Below are 22,066 nucleotides of genomic sequence, written 5' to 3'. Positions count from 1 at the left end.
CGGCAAAAATAACCAGGAATGGACACTGCAAGAAGACAAGGATCCTAAATATAGGAGTAGACTCTGTCCTCAATGAAAACAGGAAGATCATATTGTTACTTTAGATTGGCCGTTACAGTCACCAGACGAAAATACATTAGAGATTGTTCGTGCTTTAATGAAAGTTAAAATATCAAGAAAAAATGTTACGTTAAAAAAATGTCATTCGGCTAATCCAACACGCCTGGAGATCACTTCCTGTGGAATACGCGGGAAATTTAGTTGTAAAACATTTTTATTAATAAACGCTACCTTCAATTTGAAAACCAAAAACTTTATTTTTGACTGCACACTACATATCTAAGTACTGTTTGCTCAATATATTAGCGAAAAATGTACAAAATAAAAGCGTATCACGTTTGATGTACTGTCTAATCGAATTTGATCCTGGCTAATATTACTACAATAATTCTACATTTTCACGTATTTTAATACAAATTTTTATTATTGCTTTCAAAATAGGCTGTTGAGCTAATACAAGCATGCCAATGCTTGAACCAAATTTATATACACTTGTTTTAAGCCTCGGGTAAGATCGTCTTTAATGCCAGCGACGAATTTAAGTTTTTCGGGTTCAGTTCATTTTGGAGGCGGCAATCATCAACTTTGCATTTGATGAAGGCAGAGTCTTCAGCATGTCAAGCATCTCTTTTGCGATCTCTACTCGGCGTCGTTTCTGCGTTGGCACGAGTCTAGCATTGACAGGCTTCATTCAAACATTACCAAAATTACCGAAATCTGTCAAGTCGATTCAAAAGAGTTGTCTCTCTGATGCCAGCACAATTTACAAACACGTTTTCTTTAACATTTTCGATGTTATCGTCATTTACAGAGGCGTATGGAGGACTGAAATGAGACAAGTTTGTGACGACTCAAATACCTTCCCTGAATGTTTTGAGCCCCTTTAACACTTCTGTTCGCGAAGTAAAGCCTTAAACATGTCTGCAACATTTTTAACGATTCCTTAGCCGTGATACCATTGGAAATACATAATTTCAAGCAAAGTTGTTGTAAAATTTTTCCAATGGTAAAAATCGTCGAATAAACCTTTCGCTTCCTATACAAACAGCTGCCCAACATACAATAATTGACAAATGGAAGTCAATCTTTGCACGAACATAAAAAATGGTTGTACTAATCTATTGTAAGAAAAGATTTTTTTCGATCCTGTTTTCCCCTTATCCAAATCAAATAATCCAAATGAAGATGTTCTTTAACTAAGGATTAATCGATTATTAATGAGATCCACGTCAACATTCTGTCAACCATTGTTACAAAGAGAATCCGAAATTTCTTTAAGTATCATCATCGGCCGAATTGGAAATCAGCAAAGCGTTAAGTGGAGTAAGACTCTGCATAACCACCCTGTGCCATAAAAGTGTGGTATTGCTATATTATACATTCTTAACAAAACGCTAAGCTTGAGACGATTATCAATTAGTGAAGAAAATGTGGAATAAATTCCAATGGTTGCCAGAAAGTAGAAAAGGAAAAGCGAAATGTAATAAATTTTTACGACTTAGCGCAATCAACGCTTTATATCTTTTCCAGCGTACTAATGAACAGTGTACATCAAAGAAACGATTGTTTCATTCAAAATGCAGACTTCCACATCGTCTCAGTTAAGATGAAATAAAAATAAGTAAGGAAGCGCTAATTTTAGGTCCAGGCAACCATTCCTTACTCTCGCGATTTGCAAGAATTAAAGAAAGGACGTTGATATGTTCGGCATAAAGTCAATCATAGAGGCGGCAATCATGTGCCAATATATGGTATAAGAGCTAGGAGAAGTTTTCGACCGATTATTTCATTATCTATGTTTAATACCAAACTAATAAGGCTGTAAAAGTTTTATTAAATAAACTCAAATATTGACCGATTTACATATACCATACACTATAAATTCAAGCGGAAAGGGGGAGACTCTCATGTTAGTATTCGGTGGTTAGAGGAAGGTATGTATCAATTTCAACCATTTTGGATCAGAGTAGCCATATATCAAGACAACTACTAATACTAAGTTTTATTCCTACGCGTCTGTTAATGTCCTAACTTCATCGTTGAAAATCCTTTTATATGGAAAATGGGCGTTGTTGAGACCAGGGTGTATCTAAATTCACAACTGTGTTGAGAAGGTGTAATGAGAATTTTACTAATTCAATTTGGACACATTGGCCATACGATATAGAGATGCCGCCTTCCGAAAAAAATTGTATGAAGAAACATGTTATGAATCCCTCTTAGGGACTCGATATCTCACATATTATATTAGTAGTTTAGTACCTTAATTGACTACAGACTTATAGCACTTGAACAACGCGGTTTCTTTGTGTAGATAGATTAGAAAAGAGGTAAGCACCGCTTATGGTCTATTGTCGCCTTGCATCTCAAAAATGCGATTTTTTTAAATAACTCTACAGGTCTACAAAACAAACATATTTTTTACGGCCCTGGATATGTTAGCAAATTTAGATGTTTTCAAATGCCCAGATTACGAATATTTATGACTAATGCATATCGCAAATATCGGTACAGTCTACCAATGGATGTGAATTAAAGAGTGAAATTTCTTTACCAAAGTTATTTTCTCAAAATTAACTTATGGATCTCATACGTGATCAAATTAGGAATGAAGTTTTAAAGTGGTGCAAGTGGAAGGATATTATTTTAATTACATTTGTTGAAAACTTTCGAAGCTTTGTATTGAAATATGGCAATTAATGATATTTACAGATTTCATCAAAGTTATGACTATTCCCAAGAATGAAACGTGTTAAACTTTTGTTTGATAGTCGAAAATTTCCATGGTAACCATATAGTATTCTAGGTGCAAATATGAGTATAAAGTTAGACTATTTCCGCAATCATCTAGACAAATTTTTGAGTAATTAAAAAATTATAGTAAGGAAAAAGGACAGTCATTCCGCCAGGATTTAAAAGTGATGGAAGAAAGGTATCAAGGTTGATGGAACTGCTGCTCTTTAAAAAAGGATTTTCAAAAGAAAAAATTTTAAAAAGAAGAAAGAAGTTTCCCTGAAGGAAACGTCGGAGATCCTATAAATATATACGTAAATGATCAGCATGATGAGCTGAGTTGATTGTTTGCCTGAGTCTGATTGTTGAGCCATGTCCTTCTGTCCGTCAGTCTGCATGTATACAAGCTAGTCCTTCAGTTTTTAAGCTATCCTTCTGAAATTTTGCACCTGTCCGTTTGTCAATAAGAAGCTGCTCATTATGCTCATATCGGACCACAATAACATATAGCTGGCATACAAACTGAACAATCGGAATCAAGTACTTGTATGGGAAACTTATTTAATTTGGCACGAGTTATTGTTTGGGGCCACAATGTATTATCTGTTCAAAATTGTTCAGATCAGATCAATATATCATATAGCTGCCATACAAATTGAACGATCGGAATCAAGTTCTTGCTAGGAGTCTTTGTATTTGTGAAGGGTATTATAGCTTCGGTGCAATCTTGTTTTTTTTTTATAAGTATAAAATATGTTTTCGAGACCTGTCGCTTTACTTCGATCTATCCTTAAATAAAACTGACATAAAAATATTTGTAATTTTGGCGATGTTTTCTGGAGCTGATTGAACTGAGCGGCTACACTTAAGTAGGCCGTTACTCAAAAACTATTGAAGAAATCGATTTGTTTCGAAAAAACTAACTTTTTCTTATTTCCCACTACGTGTCCCCACTAAGAAGATTAAGTAACATTGGCCTTAGTAGTATAGTGTTTTAAGCGTGTGCTTATTATCCACTGCGTCCAACACTATTTTTGAAATATTTTTTATGTACTATGTATATATAAACCACACAATCAGAAAAATAACACTGAACAATAACTTAACTTGTTACAAATATGTACATCTACGCATTAAATCTGCAAAAACTGAAATTGAACGCAGTTTTTTTTAAATAAAATAAGACAATAACTGCGACAACGTATAATCTGTAGCAAGCCACACTTAGGCATCCCTACGCAACGAACATCCGACGCGTGCAACAAGTGCCGCAAAGCTCTCACACGCTCACACATTTAACAAAATCAGCACTTGATAGGAATGTGTGTGTAAATTTAATTCAATATGTCGCGTGCTTAAAGTGGCAGCTTAAGTCTATCACGCGCTGGGAACTGCGAAATAAAGCGTAAGAGCACAGTGTGTGAGATTAATACAACATTTAATTTTTAAAAATTACAAATTAGGGACCTTTCGAACGGCTCTGGAGCTTATGAGAAAATTTTTGTTGAATAATACTGTAGAAGGTTTAGTATCGCCTGCTGATATGGCAACGTTTATTCGAAATCGCTTTTTGATGCGAACCTTCAACAAATACTACATGGTGACCATAAAAATTTCAAAAATAAGATTTTAATGCCCATTTGATGCAATTTAAACTTTTAAATATATTATTATATATTAAAATTACCATATGTTGGTAGCATACGAGTATAATTGAACTGATTGTACAAATTTATCTTTAAAGAAGGTAATTTCGATTTTGATAGTATATATTTTACACTTTTGCACTTTCGATTTGCAAACAGCTTCATCCCTCTGTGCACTCATTTGTTATGAAAATGCTTTGCTCGTGTCAAAATAATCGATATCAACCTGATTATCTATCAGTCGCCTGCCTACCCTTCATCTCGCTGTTTGCTGGGGTTTGTCTGTCGCTACATACTACGTCTTTCTCATTGTGCATAATTAATTTTTGGTTTCGTGACTTCTCATTGCTACAGTGCCGCAACGCAATCTGCTAGTCGATAAAGCAAAATAAATTTGCGATTTCTGCTGACGCATGGACGGAATTTGGCCACATAACCATTACCGTTTTAGCAGCTCTATAATATTTATTGTTTTTAGATACTCATCTCATTCGCCTATTATTGTGTTATTGGCTTAATACAATTGCCACACTTAGTTGCTTGTGTGGCAAGTTAAGTGGTGTAATGCCGACAAATCGCCCATTATAGGCTTATGTGATCATCCGAAAAACCTCAATTGAATTGCATGTGCCAAATTATATTAAATCAAACTGAACAGGTTTGAAGTCGAATCGAACCTCAATTATCTCATAAATTGCCTTCTCTGCCAGAGAACTGTCGAGGCGGAGTGAGGCAATGCGGGTGCACTACGATAGGTGAATAGAGGCATCTCGCAAGGTGGAGTTCTGTCTCTTTTACTCTGGATCTTAGTGGTAACTGATATGTTGAAAGGTAGAGGGACGAGCCTATCGGGTAATAGTCTAAGCTGATGATGTTTTTTTCATGGTTAAAAGAAAATTGTGAGATATCCTTTACGAGTTAAGAGAATGGCACATCAATTAGATAGCTAGATGAGCGGAACGCAGTGGCTTAGCTGTCAATCCAAATAAAATTGGGCTGGTTTTATTTAAAAGGATTTATCCCTCATTGGGGATCTCGACTTCTGTCGAAAAGGTAAAGTTCTTTGGACTCATACTTGATAGAAAAGTATCATGGAAGCTCAATGATAAGGAGAGGGTAAGGAAGGCATTGGTTGCCTTTTACTGCTGCTAAGGAGCTATTGGGAACGGGGGGTCTCTCACCAAAATTGTTGTGCTTTTGCTTTTCGAAACCGTAGTGAAGCCAATACTGTTCCATGGTGTATTTATCTGGTGGAGGGCAGCTTGAACGTGTTCAGCGAGCGGCTCTCATTGGTATCAGAGTGCACTACGTAATGCCATTCTACATATGTATAGCACCCGTGGACATAGCCGGCAGCTACATTGCTGCAAAGCTTGCTATCAACTCCGGGAAACTGGACTCTCACTTCGACTGCAATCCTGATAACTTGGAATATTGCGACACGGAACATAGTTCGAATGGAATTTATCCAGTCCACCATGGACAAATATATATACCTTATCATCTCAAAAATAAATTTGAAACAAACCCGAAGCATATAGCCGACATTGTTAAGCTTTGGATACTGTACAACGTTCCCAAGCAGCTTCGAACACCACCACATTCACCAGATTTGAATCTTAAATAGCAGCTATAGAATATTTAATGGTATGAAAAATCCGCCAACGCGCAATTACGTCAAAGGCTATGCTCAAGAATATGCTACAATGGGCTCAAATCCCTTCGACAGAAACTTCTAAGCTTGTCTATTCCATACCATAACCCCAAAGGAAGATTAAAAATGTAGAGGATATGCGACTTCCTATTAAATTTTAAGAAAAATTCAGAGGAACAATAATTTTGTTCGACTTATACCTATACTTTGTACGCAGACTTTTTTAATGGATTTTCTAGTCGTCTATGTTTTGTTTTATATATATATTGTTGTTGGAAATGTAATCACTTTTATTTTCATAAAATTTCATATTTAATACAAAATATTTTAATGAATGTGAAATAAATAAGATTTTATAAAAATTATATATGGTAAATGCCATTTTTTCAACGAGCCATTTTGTTGATAACTTGTACACAGACTTTTTCTGCCTACTCCGTAAGGTCTCTGAGGTCTTACGTTACAAATTGTAACCCTGGTCAAGGTGTAAATATGTCGAAGCTTAGTCAACATACCTGTGTGTTAGTTTGAAGTAATGGTTGACATGAAAACCGCTAAAAGGTGGGGCAATGAATTTAATTTAAATTATATATATGTATGTGATTTTGTGATCAATCAAATATGAGTATTGAACTTGACTTGACTGTCAGTACCTCTTCAAAAATATCCATAGTTTCCAATAGAGTCTGTCTACACATTGCTAGAAAATTTAAACGTTAATAAACATATACATATGCATTAATAAAAATATTTTTAATATTGAAGCTCAAACAGCTTTCTTAGTATTATTAGATGTCACGGAGAACAACGCATTAACAATAAGCTACGTGGTCACATCAACACCTGAAAATCTTAATAGCTAAGAATACAAGTACTTTTGGCATTCTGAAAACAACATCGTCACAACAGAAACGGTGACATTAATAACACCACAACACATACATATGTGTGTTGACAATTCAACCGATATTACAAAGATGCTTTTACACACACAGCCAAACATTCATGCATGCACTTCCTCAGCAACGCCCATACCGGCTTCAATAATCTGTCAATCAGTGTGAGAACAAAGCGACAATACGCCCAATAATGATGCTCGAATTGTGTGGCTTGACAAGGTGGCTGCTGATGCCTCTGCTATGCATATGCTATGTTACGGAGACGAAATCGCACATTAACCCAAACCACTGCTGTATGGTGTAACTTCGTAATTGATTATGCACACGCAAACCCACTTTGACATATATGCCGGACACAATTTCTACAGCGATGACTTCCTAACGAAATGGCGTTGTAGCCAAATTTTGCAACCTAATTACGTGCGTCCTTGATGGAGCAAAATGAAAATGGTGCGAAAACAACAACTTCAAAGTAAACACAAATGCCTGCCGCATCATTGAACAACAAATAATTCGCACAAAAATAAAAATATTGTGTATGTATGCAAGTATGTTTTGGCTATAGATTGTTTGGCAATAGATTATCTGCTACGTACATACAGCGGTGTTTAGAAAAGTAGCAGCAGGGCATACATTTGAAAGGCGCCAGTCATGATAGTTATTTCAGAACTACGAAACTGTTGTTATACAGAGAGCCCAGTTTTCTGGAAGAAGTTTATTCGACGTTTTTCACTTTGGGGAAAGCGCTACCAATTTATTGAACACCGCTGTACTTAAATACAGCCAAAAGGATTTGCATTAGGGTTGCGCACATAAAATTAGGAAAATTTTATAATTTCAACAAATTTATTATATATAAATTTAACTAAAATTTTCAAATACTCGTATATCACTTCAAAAATTAATTGAGTGAATCATTATAAGTTTAGTTAGTTAAATATATTTATTTCATCTACAGTAAATAAATGAGCCATCATTAATGTGCGAACACAGTAGAATTAATGGCCACGCAAACAAAATAAAATCTCGTGCTCACTAAAATTCGCCGAAATGATATATGATATTTTGACTACGTCAATCTTATGTAAACAATATTTTAATACTCTAGCAAAATGTTGCACAGAGTATACTAGTTTTGTTCATCTAACGGTTGTTTGTATCACCTAAGACTCATCGAAATATACATATATGGAGTTATGTATATATAAATGATCAGGGTGACGAGACGAGTTGAAATCCGAGTGACTGTCTGTCCGTCCGTCCGTCTGTCCGTGGAATCGATAACTTGAGTAAAAATTTTGATATCTTGATAAAACTTGGTACGTATTTCTTGGCACCCAAGAGAGTTGCTAATGCTGATAGTCGTAATTGGACCACTGCCACGCCCACAAAACATCACTAAACGAAAAATTATAAAGTACGATAACTAAGCCCTAATTAAGATACAAAACTGTTATTTGGTGCAAGAGATTCCAGTGATAAGGGGCCCTTGTGGGCTAAACATTTCTTTATACAATGTGAAAATGAAATAATAACCACGCCCACTCCCCATATAACAGTTATGTTGAAAATTACTAAAAGTGCGATAACTCACGGAATAAAAGAGCCACACACATTAAATTTCACAGCCAGGATAGCAGGGAAGGAATTTATGGAGCCCGGTGTAAAAATTGGACAAAGGACGTGCCACCACCCACTTTTAGGGGAAAGCCTATATCTCAAGAGCTTTTTGACCATTTACATCCAAATTTAGTGTTTGAGGTTATTGGCGAAATTGAGGAAATTGGCGAAATCGGTTGAAAACCACGCCTACTTCCTATAATATTACAAACTTTTAAATTATATTTTGTTATTTTACTTTACAGTATACAAACCAAATATCACACAATTATTAAGGTCAAACTTTGCACAAATGATGTCCTCAAAGTATTTATTCTAACGACAAAAAATATCGAAATAGGACTTTAATTTTTCAAGGACCCAGACATATGGCCGATTTTTATTATATTTTATGAGTTCTAGTATTAAAATTTGGGAAGAATATTTTTGTGAAAATAGCATGCCCTTGTGCCAAAAATGGGTAAAATCGGTTCAATACTTCCCATAGCCCAAATAGCTAATAAAATATTTTCGAACTTCCGGTTGACTTTATACCGCATCTATCGGTCAATATACTCCTACTTTTAAATAAAATAAATACGAAAATCCAGAATACCACTTTACCTTGCGAGAGTATAAAATGTTCGGTTACACCCGAACATATAGCTTCCTTACTCGTTTGTTTTGATTATGGTGTCCTTTAATTATGCGGATTTAATTTGCTGCATTTAGACAGATTGCGTTTGCCGAATCGTTAATATTTTAATTATAAGCATCGATATGTGATTTGCACCAAATCGAAAACCAAAACAAAAAATAAAAAGTAAATTAATTAACATTTGATTATGTTGATTAGTTACATTGATGAGTTAGTTAAATTGAATAAGTGGGTTCTGTTAAATTATTATGAATATCAAAGCAAAATAAAACGCAACAAATAAATGTGTGGCAGCCTTTTGTTTATTACGTGCGTAGGTTGCTGTTACACTGTCGAAAAAATTCACGTTACAAGAGAATTCCTATTCCAAGTGACGCAATTAAGTTAAGTACACATTCTAGCGATTTTTTAGAATTAAAGTTGCTTGGAATACTTCGAAACCCTTAAATCCTTATTATACAATTACAATCTCACTCTCTCAATCACTGAGATAAGAGATCACTTAGATTCTGGCCGAATATAATAGCTGTCTTCGATTCGCCAAGCATTTGCACAGAAATTCTTTCTCCCGCGTCAAAAAATGTTTTATTAACGCCTTAGTTTTGCTTTCGGTAAAATATTCTAATTGATTTTATGTCTTGAGTTTTTAAAATGAAAAAAAAAATATAATTTTGTGTGTTTTTCATATATTTTGTCGTTTGTACCATTCTCAATTGTAACACTGATTTAAAATATGTGAAATAAACCTGGTTGTACTCTTGAATGAGATATCCGTATATTCTTTTGTACGAATTCAACTCGATAACTTTTTTGTTGCTTTTTCATGTAAATTGTTTGGGAAAAGAGTAGCGGATGAATGGCGAATCAAAGACAGCTAATATAAAGAATTGTATAAAGTTAAGGAGAAGGACGGATACATTTTCTGACAAAATCTCTCAATAAACGAATGGCATTCAAAATGACCTTAAGGAATATAGAATTGTCCTTTGATTCCTTAATTTATATAGTTTTAAGCCATCCATAAAAGGGCAAATCCTTAAATTCCGCAACAAACCCACTTACATTGTATATATTATCGCAAATATTTTGCTTTGCTTTGTCGCAATACGATTTATTGAACTAAAAGTATTTAGTATAGAATAAAATAAGATGATAAAATTCAAAGTGATAATACCAGGCAGATATACTCGTACAGGAAAAAATTTGTCTCATTATACTGGTCTTTTTGGAATACATACATATATACACACATATCTACATATGTTCTATCCATCACGACTAGATACCATATAATAGTATTATATGTATGTATGTAGGTGAAAAAATGTATGCAAATTATATGCACTGTAGTATTTTAGATTATTTATTATATTAATTATTTATTATATTATATTTTTCAAAACCTAAGCGACTTTATAAGGTAACTTTTTTGAAAACTAAAATATACATTAAAATTTACATGAGCAAGTGATGGTTTCGAAAATGTTTTCTAAATAATAAAGCTTTTTTTGTTGGGTGATATAAGTTCCTCCTTAATTATACATTTTTACTAGGAGGGGAGAGACAGATTTGGGACCTAATACCTTCTAGTAAATAGAACAGTTTCAATCTTATTTGAGTTGACGGGTAAACTTCTATGCGCCCAATTGGATACCACGTTGAGGAACCCTTCGGTTAGACGATGTTTACAAATCTTCTGTCTCCGGTCGCACATTATTAAAGAACTCCTCGAAGACGAGAAAGGTGCCTTCATAAAATTCCTTGCACATAAGGGCTTCCTCCAGCCATGACACTACAACGCGCAAAACAGTGTCGCCCGACCTGCCTTTGATGTAGGAATGCTGGGACCTTAACTGTTTACCCATCGGTATTCTATTCCTAGTGTACAGATTCATGAGTCTTTCCAACGTTTTCAACAGCGGCTAAGCCGTGAGGACACATGATAGCCCTCTATACTTCCGCATAAAGCTCTCCACAAGGCTCTTTTGTCTTTCCTTGACTCGGACCAATCCTCATTAGAACCACTTTTACGGGCTTTGTTGAAGAGTCTCATGCTCAAAGATCAAATCTCTGTTAGCAGGTCCGGAGGTGGCTCCACCTCCGTGTACTGTAGAATATAGACTGAGGAAAGCCTGAGTTCTCCAGCACTGTCCTCCAGAATAGTAGGGACAACATCCTTATTGCTGAAATTGGGTAAAAGAAAAACGTTAAGTTCGTTTCTTACCAACAAATAGGCTCTGGTTCTAGCTGTATTATTTGCCGGCAGGAGCTTGTGGCTCTTTGTCTTTAATCCAGAGGTACCATTGTTAATTATCGCTCTTGGATAATGATAACGTCGGCTCGTCTCTTCCTAGGCGACAGCGTGCCCTTTTGCCAAAAGTGTGTAAAATCTGGCCAATACCTCCCTTAGCTTCCAAATACCTAATATAAATATTTTCGACCTTCCGGTTGACTTTTATCGGTCAATATATAATAAATCTTAGTGAAATTTAGAAAGAAACTCTTTTTAATAACAGAAGATATACTGATATCGCCTGTATTGTAAAAAATGAATGCAATACTTCCTACTTTCAATTAAAGTATATACGAAAATCCCATAGATCAATTTACATTGCGAGAGTGTAAAATGTTCGGTTACACCCGAACTTTGCCCTTCTTTACTATTGTATATACTTTTATGATCTACAATTTTCGTCTGAGGAAATTTTTTTAAAGAATTTACCGTAATTTTTTTTTTTCGATCCATGACTTCAAATATTTTTTTCAATTTATCGGTACGATGAGTACTTTTGGTATAATATTTTAAGTCATGTTTTGAACACATTCACTAATTTTCAGCTTGTACTTGTAGGTAAATTTATATATAAGACTTAAATCCCTTTTTGGCTTATTATTAGAATATTCAATTAATTAAAATTCACGCGGAATATGTACATGTGATTATAAAACACTCGGTAAACCAATAATATGAATTAAGACAATTAAAAAAACAAACATAAAAGCAATTTCCGTGAACTAATTCTTTGGAAATACGCAAATCAGAAAATGTTGCATTTTCACAGCAACACAGTTAATTATCGCATTGGTACATGAGGGCATCATAGCTCATATCGCCAACCGCACATAAAATACAAATTAAGGCTCTTGTGTATATTTATTTAATAAAAAATTGTTTTATTCCAGCGAGATAATAAATAAATAACAGTTAATCAACACAAAGGGGCAATGACCAGCACAAGGCAAATGTCAATGCCGGCAACAGTTGAAGGATATTGCAATTTTAACTGCATTTGCTCTGCTCAGCGGCCCTTCATTCCTCCCTCTACATCTGCAAAGCATAGCTCATTTTCATTGATCACACGCGCCTTTCACTTTCTGTTTGCAACGACCCAACGTTGTTGAATATTCAGTGCCTCCGCTGCTGCGCTGTTTGGCTTTACATTGTTAACCCCACTTCAAGGACAATAAGCCGGACACTGACCGCAAGCGGAATGCATTTATGGGCAAAGCAGCCGGTTAAGAGGATGCAATGGATGTGTGCAATCATTATAGACTTATACGTATATCTTTACATACGAAATATTGTAACTGTCATTAAAGATTATTTTAGGAATGACATTGTTACAATTATGTTTCTTAAGATGTCGGACCATCATTTCAATATAGATTTCAAATAAACTTTGCTGATTGTTGATAGCACGCATATTTACGAGTTTTCTCCTTTTCTAGTTCATTGGGTATTCTGAAAATGCTCTTTAGCAATTGATGTTCATCACAGATCTAATAGGGTTTTAAATACACATTTCTACCAATTTATCTCTGCTGAAATTTGATTGACAATCATGAGCAAGTAAGATTCCTCATATAATTGGTTGATTTGGGAAACTTTACTGAGATTCTGCTCAATTCTTGTTGACTTCTCGAAAGATAGGAAAAATATCCAACAAAGGAAAAAATACCAACTTTTTAACGGTATTTAGATTAACAAAAATGTTTGTAAAATTTTAAATAGTTAATTTAATCGAACCAGTTTTATACATACATATTTTCAACAAACCGTTATGACAGATTATTTTTATAATGATTTTGTACCCCTCTAAGCGAGACTCTGGTTGTTCACTTCTTTCATTGATGACTCGTAATTATTTTCGTAACGACGAATGCATGTACATACATAACTGTATGCAAATAGAAGGAATGGCAAGTTGCGCGTGTGGAATTACGATATTGTGCGCATTATGCCAGGGAAGTTGCAGGATGGTTTGATTCCAACGCATATAACGACAAATAACAAATACTTTGTTTTGAAGTAATTATAAGGCTTATGTAGCTGAAAAGCTATTAAGGGATAATGCATTCAGAGAATATAGTCTGAGCGGCATTTTTATATTATTCACTACTAAATTAGGTGTTATCGCTTATGTGACAATCAGGTGAAATATACATACCATCTGATCAATTTGACTGATCAATTTAAACTGCGCGCGTTAAACAAATCAAAAAAAAAATTTCCTCGATTGGTACAATCTTATTCGATGTTCGTGCGAGTCGTCCGTCGACATCTTTTAATGACGATAACATCGAAATAGGTTAGGAAACAGTGCTTGAAAATCTTTGTGTTAGCACCAGAGAGATAGCAAAGGATCTTGTCATCTCTTATGAATCGACTCAACACATTTTGGTTAAAATTTTGAGTATGAAGTGTGTCAATACTAAACTCGTACCAAAACACTTGAACTGAGTAGATGTCACATAATAGATGCTTGACAACGTAACTGCGGACCCTTAAAGTACATTCATAAAACGCACTAAGATTGGCTCAAGAAAAAGGTTTTTGAAAGCGATAACAATTTTTATTAAAATACGTCAGATAAAATACGATTTTTATTGTCAATCCAGGTCAAATTTGATCAGATGGTAAATTAAACTTTCTTATGTACGTTTTATGAATGGAAATATTCAGCTTAACCCGTGAAACTAAGCTTACATTCACAGCGACATCTTTAATTAATAGAGCCAAGTATTACAAGTTGGGCTTTGTAAAAGCTCAAATGAATTTATTTCCGCAAGAGGGCGCTCACTAAGCTGTAACTGTAAGCCTGAACATCAACCCCCTTGTTTAAAAACATACATATATATTTTAACATTATATAAGTAGTTGTGAACAAGGTGATCGATGTACAGTAGTTGCTTAATATATAATACACACCAAAATGTTTGCAGTTTTTTTGTAAATTATGTTTAACCAAATAATGAAGCGTGTAATCGAACATTTTATACTCTCGCAATGATATACATATGAGATATAAGTACAACCAAAGACCCTTGCTTAACTTAATATAATATTATTATACATATATTGGCTACATAAAGCAAAATACTTTAAATACAGATATAGGATTTAGACAAAGGGCTCGATCGATGTAATTCATACTCTAGGCTTATCCACACAATGTTTGAGAAAACATATCCAATTAAATATGTTTTTAAAATATCACATATATCGACCATAATTAAAGAATTGTAGTCACCTGAAAAGTCGGATATGCCGCCTATCCCTAGCAGTAGGACTAGTTGAACGTCTGGACTGATTGCATTAACTTTTGGCGTATAATCGAATAAATATTCCCATGTTCGTGGACCACATATTTGCATAATTAACCTATATTGTATGCGGTGTTATACGTCAGCTTAATTTTGTTTACAAATACTATCGCTTATTGGTCTTGCACCGCTATATCCGGCAATAATACAACTATACAAAGCCATCCTGGATTTTGAACTTCCTATACAAAAAGACACATTATTATCTACAAGCTGTCTGAGTCCCAATAATATATCTCAGACTGACCGATATTTTCGGTAAAAACCCGACATTGGTACTGAGGACCACCGGTTCGGTATGTCCGGTTTCAATGTTAGATATTATCGTAATGAACAGTAACCCTACTAAGAGGCAGGGGAACGTTCACTTTTTAAAAATTTCCAGCCCACAATCCCTCTTTCATGTTTTCTAACATTTTACTCGATATCAAATCGTTTATGTTGTTCAATATATAATATTTCATATTTTAATGAAATTTCGTGAACAAGCTTTCAATAAAGAATGTTCTAGTCTAGAAATAAAAAAATCGATTTTTTCAAAGCTTAACAATTCAAGAATATATATACAAGCGAATTTTTCAAAATTCAAATTATTTTCGGAATATACATTTTATTTTGCTGAATTGGTATCTAAACTAGTTTGGTGTTTTTTTCAAAACGATACCCACTATTTCTTAGGTTCTACTGGACCAAGTGAAATTTTTAGAGAGTCTATCTCATGGAATTGTCTATGTCTGGAGCTATCCACATTTCCAAATTTTTACTATTCTTAAAAAATCTAAACTGTCACAAAAAGTGGTACAAAGTTTGTTTTAAGGCATATTAATAATTTTTTTTTTTTGATTTCAGATAACATCGTGGGTATGGTCACTTGCCAATTTTGTGAGGCCCCTCACTTTGTCAGCTGCTAATTTTTGAAAATATTAACTTTTTTAGTTTCGTTATTTTTCCTTGTACCCTTGTAATGTTAATAAACAACTAATAGAAAAATGTACAGTGAAAATGTTAATTGCCTTTTTTTATACGACACTTCCAAAATTACGTGAAATCCATGCCTCAAGACTAGAATACTTCCTTAAGAATTATGTGGTTTAGCGATGATCTTAGCGGTTAGTCTTAACCTCTGTCTAAGTGTAATATTCGATCGTTCGAACCTCGGACACGATGCACAATGTAGTAGCGAAACTTAATGAGTATATTGCCTATAATATTAGTTAATAAGATAACGAAAAGAAAGGTAATCTATTAACGGTTTCATCGAATTACGGATCTTGAATTCCTCCACAAGATTATTCAATATAAAATTTTGCCATAACCTGGCATTTACCTGCCACGCCTTTAATCTTTGCCAATTGCGAGAGTATAAATTTTTGGGTTATACCATAACCCAGCTTTTCCTTACTTGTTATCGCTCCAAACTATCTTTTAAATAATTACGTTACTTTTTGTTTAAATTAGTTAATTAGGGCAGGTTGATATCACTAAATGGACGATTAGAAGACAGACTACGAGTTCGATTGGTGATGGTACGCAACTAAGAGATAATTTTCTATCAATAAACTGCAATGAAGCTGGACAGTCGAGAAATTTCTACGTCGCCATCCACCAGCCAACTTTTAAAATTGATGTATATCAATCGAAGCTACGCAGCATATCCGTAAGTATGCCTAGAACTCTGGAAAGAGTACACCTTGCTGAGTGTAAGTAAATCTATGGATCTTTTGCGTTCTATTCTAGGCAGAAAGATCGCACAGCCGCCCAAGTCGCATTCTCAAGTCTAGTATTACCGCTCTACTATCGGAGAGAAGACACTCTTACTTTGTTGACATCCCCATTTGCAAGAAAGATATCGCAAACTGTACTAGAGTTTATTGAGAAGACTTTACAGCACGCACCCAACACTGAAAATTGCTTACTGCCTAAAAGGTAATCTATATCCACTTGTGAGTCGATTTGATTGTTATACTATTGCAACATGTTGCTATAGAGTATAATAGTTTTGTTCATCTAGCGGTTGTTTGTATCACTTAAAACTAATCGACTTAGATATAGGGTTATATATATATATAGATATATATAAATGATCAGGATGAAGAGACGAGTTGAAAATCGGGTGACTGTATGTCTGTACGTACGTCCGTCTGTCCGTGTATGCTGTAACATGAGTAAAAATTAAGTTATTCTGCTGAAACAAAATGTTACACATGTTCCTTGCCAAAAAAGGAAGAACAAGTTCATATCTGTGCGTAATCGGACCACTGCCACGCCCACAAACCGTCATTAATCGAAAACCTATAGAATGCCAAAACTAAGTCGCAAATTAAGATACAAAACTGTAATTTGGTACAACAAAACGCAATAAGGCTCCTGTGATTTGAAAATGTTTAAAATGTGGGTGTAGCTCCGCCCTATAATAAGTTTAACGTATATATCTCTCGAGCCATTCAATCTATATCACCCAAATTTGCACAGAACAATTATTTCGACACCTCTGGCGACAACGTGAAAAATAGGCTAAATCGGATGATAAACACGCCCCCCAAGGATAACAACCATGCCTATATAACAAAGTTCTAAATTCCATCTGATTCTTTTATTTGAAAATATAGAAATCAAACATCAATAAAGTTATCAGAGAAAAAACCCTATATGCCTAACATTAATATTTTCGATCTTCCGGTTCATTTTATACCGCATCTATCAGTCAATATGTAAGAAATCTTACAAAAATTCAAAAGAATCTCCTTCTAAGAACGGGATATCCTCTGGTCTTAAATAGATAAAATCACGGCTTTACTTTTCCTAGTTTGATAAAAAGTTTTACCAGCAATTGAAGGTTTGGCAGGAGTATAAAATGTTCAATTACAACCGAACTTAGCCCCTCCATACTTGTTCTAACTTGCTTTTATAACTACTTAAGTTGGGAACTCGAGAAAAGTTGTAGAATTCTGAGTTCTGAGAATTGCCAGTGCAGCAGTATTGAATGTGTCAAGTGCTCAAGATCGCTGGAAGAATTGGACGAATTCTGTTATCTCGGTGGCATTATTTCAGAAACCGGCGGGTCATCAGCAGACATACGGAATCGATTACTTAGCAACGCATATATCTAGACGCACAAAGCTGAAAATTGTCCTTGCTAATGTGCAATTGCTAGTTTTATATGGAGGTGAAACATAGAATCTAACAGCATGCGATTTACAAGCACTGTAATCTTTCTTTAACCGTAACTGTAACTACTGAAATCTTGCTGATATTTGGCCTCCGATCCAACCTGTCTACATTGAAATCCGTCGCGGTAATTGGAACTGGATCGGGCACATATTGCGTAAGAATTAGGACGACTGAAATCTTCAAGGGAGCCTCAAACGAGGTAAATCAAAATTGAAAATAATTTGATTATTGAGGCCTGTAAAACCCAGTGGAACTTTGAACTACGTACTTTGGGAAAATATTTATGCAACCGCATATAACATATACATATACATATATTAAGAACGATTATTAACTTAAGAAAATAATTTCTGTTTCTAAATATAAATGCAAAGTAAAAAATTTTCTTACTTCGGTTACGTGACAGTGCACAAACAATAGTAGTTCTTGAAAACAAGCGATCAGCTCGCGGTCACCAACTAACTAATATGAAAAGTAAAAGTGCAAAGGCAAGAAATCGCCGAAGCACGACTTTTATTGTCTCTGATATCTAAACAAATTTAGCCGATTTACTTCGCCGATTAGTTAAATACAACCATGCAACGATATAAAAACAACATGTTGTCTCATAAGCCAATCGTGCGAATCAAGGTCGTTGTTTTATGTAAATTACAGTTGTGACATATGAAAAAATGTTTTTCTTTGGGAAATCTGCATTCACCGCCAGCACCCACAACATGATGAATGCATATATAATTGTTGCATGAGTGGTGGCATTGTTTAGTTCCAGCGATTGAGAGTTGATGATATGCAACGACGTAATGCAGACATGCAGCAGACAATATAACAACAAAAACAAACATATAGTTGGCCATAAGTTGCAACTTGTTGTTGTTGCATTGATAAGTAGGCGGTGTGGGTGCAAGAATCAATTGCTGATTAAAGCAATTTTAAATGCCACAATTGGGGGCACAGCTGGTTAACAAATTAGCTGCTTAATAAACGGGGTATAGGCCGTTTACATTTGATTTTACAACGAACTTTTGATTACGCGTTATTAAATCCGTGTTGCAACTACGGATTAGGCAATCCTTCGGTAAATCATATAATTTATTGCGGGTGAAACCAATTGATTTTCGCACGCATAGTAAAGAGTTATTGGACCGAGTAATGTAGTATTAAGTGGTGTGTAGTGTGAAGCTTGAGGTTCGTAACTTCAGTCTTGTGTTTGAGGCTAGCTGAACTGCTTGCTATTTACTTGGATTGTTGCTCTAGAAGCGGAACTATACTTGAACGAGAAATGACTTTCTATTAACTGTAACACGCTTCCATTATTTCATTGATTGACAGATTCAGACCGGTTAGCAAAATTGAGTAAGTAAACATTTTTCGATTTCGTTTCAACAATTTATTACAAAATACTTAAAAATTAGGCTCAAAATTATACACACGAAACAAACAAACAAACAAACCCTCTGGGAGAAAGAATACTCATTGGTTGTTGACAGTAAAGGATTTTCTGCTCAGCTCTGCTCACTCACTGCAAAAGTGGCTTCCAATTATATGATCACCGTTCTTATTATTATGAAGAGTATGCATTATTCACTCACTCCAGTCTCTCTCAAATATTTTACGCTGCTGGAAAAAGTTTATCAATATCAGAAAATGATTTCTTGAATTGCAAGCTTAGCGGAATGCACTTTGCACCTACTTGTGCAAGTATCAGATTTATGTTTTATTAACTCATTAGCCGTTGTCATATCCTAGTCCAAACGATCTTTATTCGATTTTACTCTAAAATTCACTTCTTAATGCAATAAACCATGACCGTAACCATAGTTCAGACCGTAACCTCCCAAGGAGCCGTGGTAGGCAGGTGCGGCATAAACAGCTGGAGCAGCGTGCACTACAGGAATAGCCTTGGTGGCCACTTTGTAGGTGTTGGCGTATGACGTAGCCAATGGCGCGATGGTCTTCACCACAGGGGCGGCGATGATGGGTGCGCTGTAGGTCTTTACAATTGGTGCAGGTGCCACAATGGCGGGTGCAGAATATGCTGGTGCAACAATTCCACCATAGCCGCTATATCCCAAGCCATAACCTAGACCACCATGTCCGCTGAGTCCACTGATTCCATAGCCACCAAGATAGCCGGCGGAGGCAACGGCGCAGAGAGCAGATAGAGTAACGATCTGGAATTTTTTGAAATCAAAATGTTAATATTTTTTTATTTGAAAACTTAAAAGGTTTCGTAATAAAGTGATTTAATTAAATTATTCATAAAACTTCTCGCGCGAACTTCGTAAGTGTTCAAAGACTTGGTTCAAAAATAAGTTTATTTAATTACATTTAAATTTTGAAAAATTGACTGTATTTAAATTATTATTTTTGTTTTAAAATGGAAAAAAATGTTAATTCCTTAAATATTTTCAATTAACTACCTATAATAACTTAATCGTTGTGTATATTCACCAGCTTTAAATCCGATTCTTACTTGAAAATATTTAGCTTCGATTTTAAAATTAGTTTTGGATTTCAAGAATTTATAGCTTTGCTTGTTACAGAACTAAAGCTTCGATTTTTTAATTCAGAGTAATATGATGGCTGTCTTGTATCTGTAATTACTTTATTTTCCTTGATATAAAATTACGACTAAGCATCCAAAAAAGCTCAACATAAACAAGAAAAAACATGTGCTTGGGTTTCACCGATTACAAAAGATTCCTTACAAGCACTTGATTCCGATCGTTCAGTTTATATGACAGCTATATGCTATAGTTGCCCGATATCGGCGGTGACGACAAATGAGCAGCTTCTTGGGGGGAAAAGGACGTGTGCAAAGTTTAAGATCGATATCATAAAAATTGAGGAACTAGTTCAATTACATACAGACGGACATGGCTAAATCGACTCAACTCGTACCGCTGATTACTTATGGTATATACATATGTACTTTATAGGTTCTCACTTTCTTTTTGAGTACTACAAACTTCGTTGCAAACTTAATATACCCTGTTTAGGGTATAAATATTCTAAAAAATCTGTACAATTACAAACATTTTTAAACTTTTTTTGAGAAATGTGCCCCGAATTTACTAATGTGATTTCAGCTTTTATATCCTACACGAAAGTTATTAAATGTGTTTTCAAAGCAATTGGACTAACGATTTAATATTTCAAAGTATTTTTCCACTAAATATATTTAACACAACACATCACTTATATATTTTGCCAACGCACAAAAATATCAAAAGTCGCAAATTCTTGAATATCCTTGTAATGCTTACCAATTTGAACATTTTGTTTTGAGTTGAAGTTTTTCTAAAGTTTTAGAATACAAGACTTTAAGGTACAATTACCACTAGATATTGTTAACAGCAAATGTTGTTATGCCTTCAAGCAGCAACGGTCGCAGATATTTATACGCGAAAATCATAAAAATTCTTAAAGCGCTCTGGTTGATATACTGCAACACAAAAGAAAAAGTGTCATATGAAAAGCAAAAGTCAATAAAGCAAAATGCGAGAGGCAACTCAAGTGAGCGCAAAGCATGCTCGAAAACAGTACGCTGACACGCCAACAACATACATTGACTCTCAGACGAGTCAGCTGATGCACGTACTCGTGCTTAGTTCGAGAGGTTGCAAAAACATAAAAACAAAAACAAAATTAAAATTGAAAGGTTCGATAGAACTGTGCGCATGTGCTCAACGCGCTCTGAGCTAAACGATCAACAAAATTTGTAAGAATCGTGATCGCCGGCATCTAATATGACATATTCGCAGTCGACCGTTCGCCGTTAACGTCCGTTGGAGGTAAGCATTATCGTTGCTCCATTTGTGATGATAATTTTATAAGCTTCATTCATTGCTACTTTAATGGGTGGACAATTGTGTTAATAATAGCGATTTAGATGACTTGACTTTGAAGCCGCTGGTCTTTTCAATAGTAAATGCTTATTTTGGTGGCCAAATGAGAGTAATAATGTACTTATTTTGCATTCTCGTACCGGAAATCTTTGAAGATGTTTCCTCGAGTGTACGCACCGCATTTTGACATTAAA

At 34.9% G+C, this 22,066-nt stretch overlaps 1 protein-coding gene across 3 annotated transcripts; it reads right to left on the bottom strand.

The window, feature by feature from the left end:
* Positions 1–19,396: 19,396 nt before the first annotated feature.
* Positions 19,397–21,442, bottom strand: LOC106616999 (cuticle protein 64). Of its 3 annotated transcripts, none has more exons than XR_001330700.3 (3): positions 21,291–21,442; positions 19,715–20,195; positions 19,397–19,641 (listed from the first exon to the last, which is right to left on the bottom strand). XR_001330700.3 is itself a non-coding variant. In XM_014233955.3 (2 exons), the coding sequence occupies exons 1-2, from the start codon at positions 21,300–21,302 to the stop codon at positions 19,812–19,814; spliced, it is 396 nt and encodes a 131-aa protein (XP_014089430.2). In that variant the 5' UTR covers positions 21,303–21,442; the 3' UTR covers positions 19,397–19,811. The 3 variants fall into 3 exon arrangements, 1 of the variants encoding a protein (XP_014089430.2); XR_004977055.2 differs by having other exon boundaries at positions 19,397–19,638; XM_014233955.3 differs by having other exon boundaries at positions 19,397–20,195.
* Positions 21,443–22,066: the final 624 nt, after the last annotated feature.

Source organism: Bactrocera oleae, chromosome 6, assembly GCF_042242935.1.
Source record: "Bactrocera oleae isolate idBacOlea1 chromosome 6, idBacOlea1, whole genome shotgun sequence".
Taxonomy (NCBI): domain Eukaryota; kingdom Metazoa; phylum Arthropoda; class Insecta; order Diptera; family Tephritidae; genus Bactrocera; species Bactrocera oleae.
The sequence above is the reverse complement of the archived record's forward strand: the minus strand, read 5'-3'. Positions and strand labels throughout refer to the sequence as shown.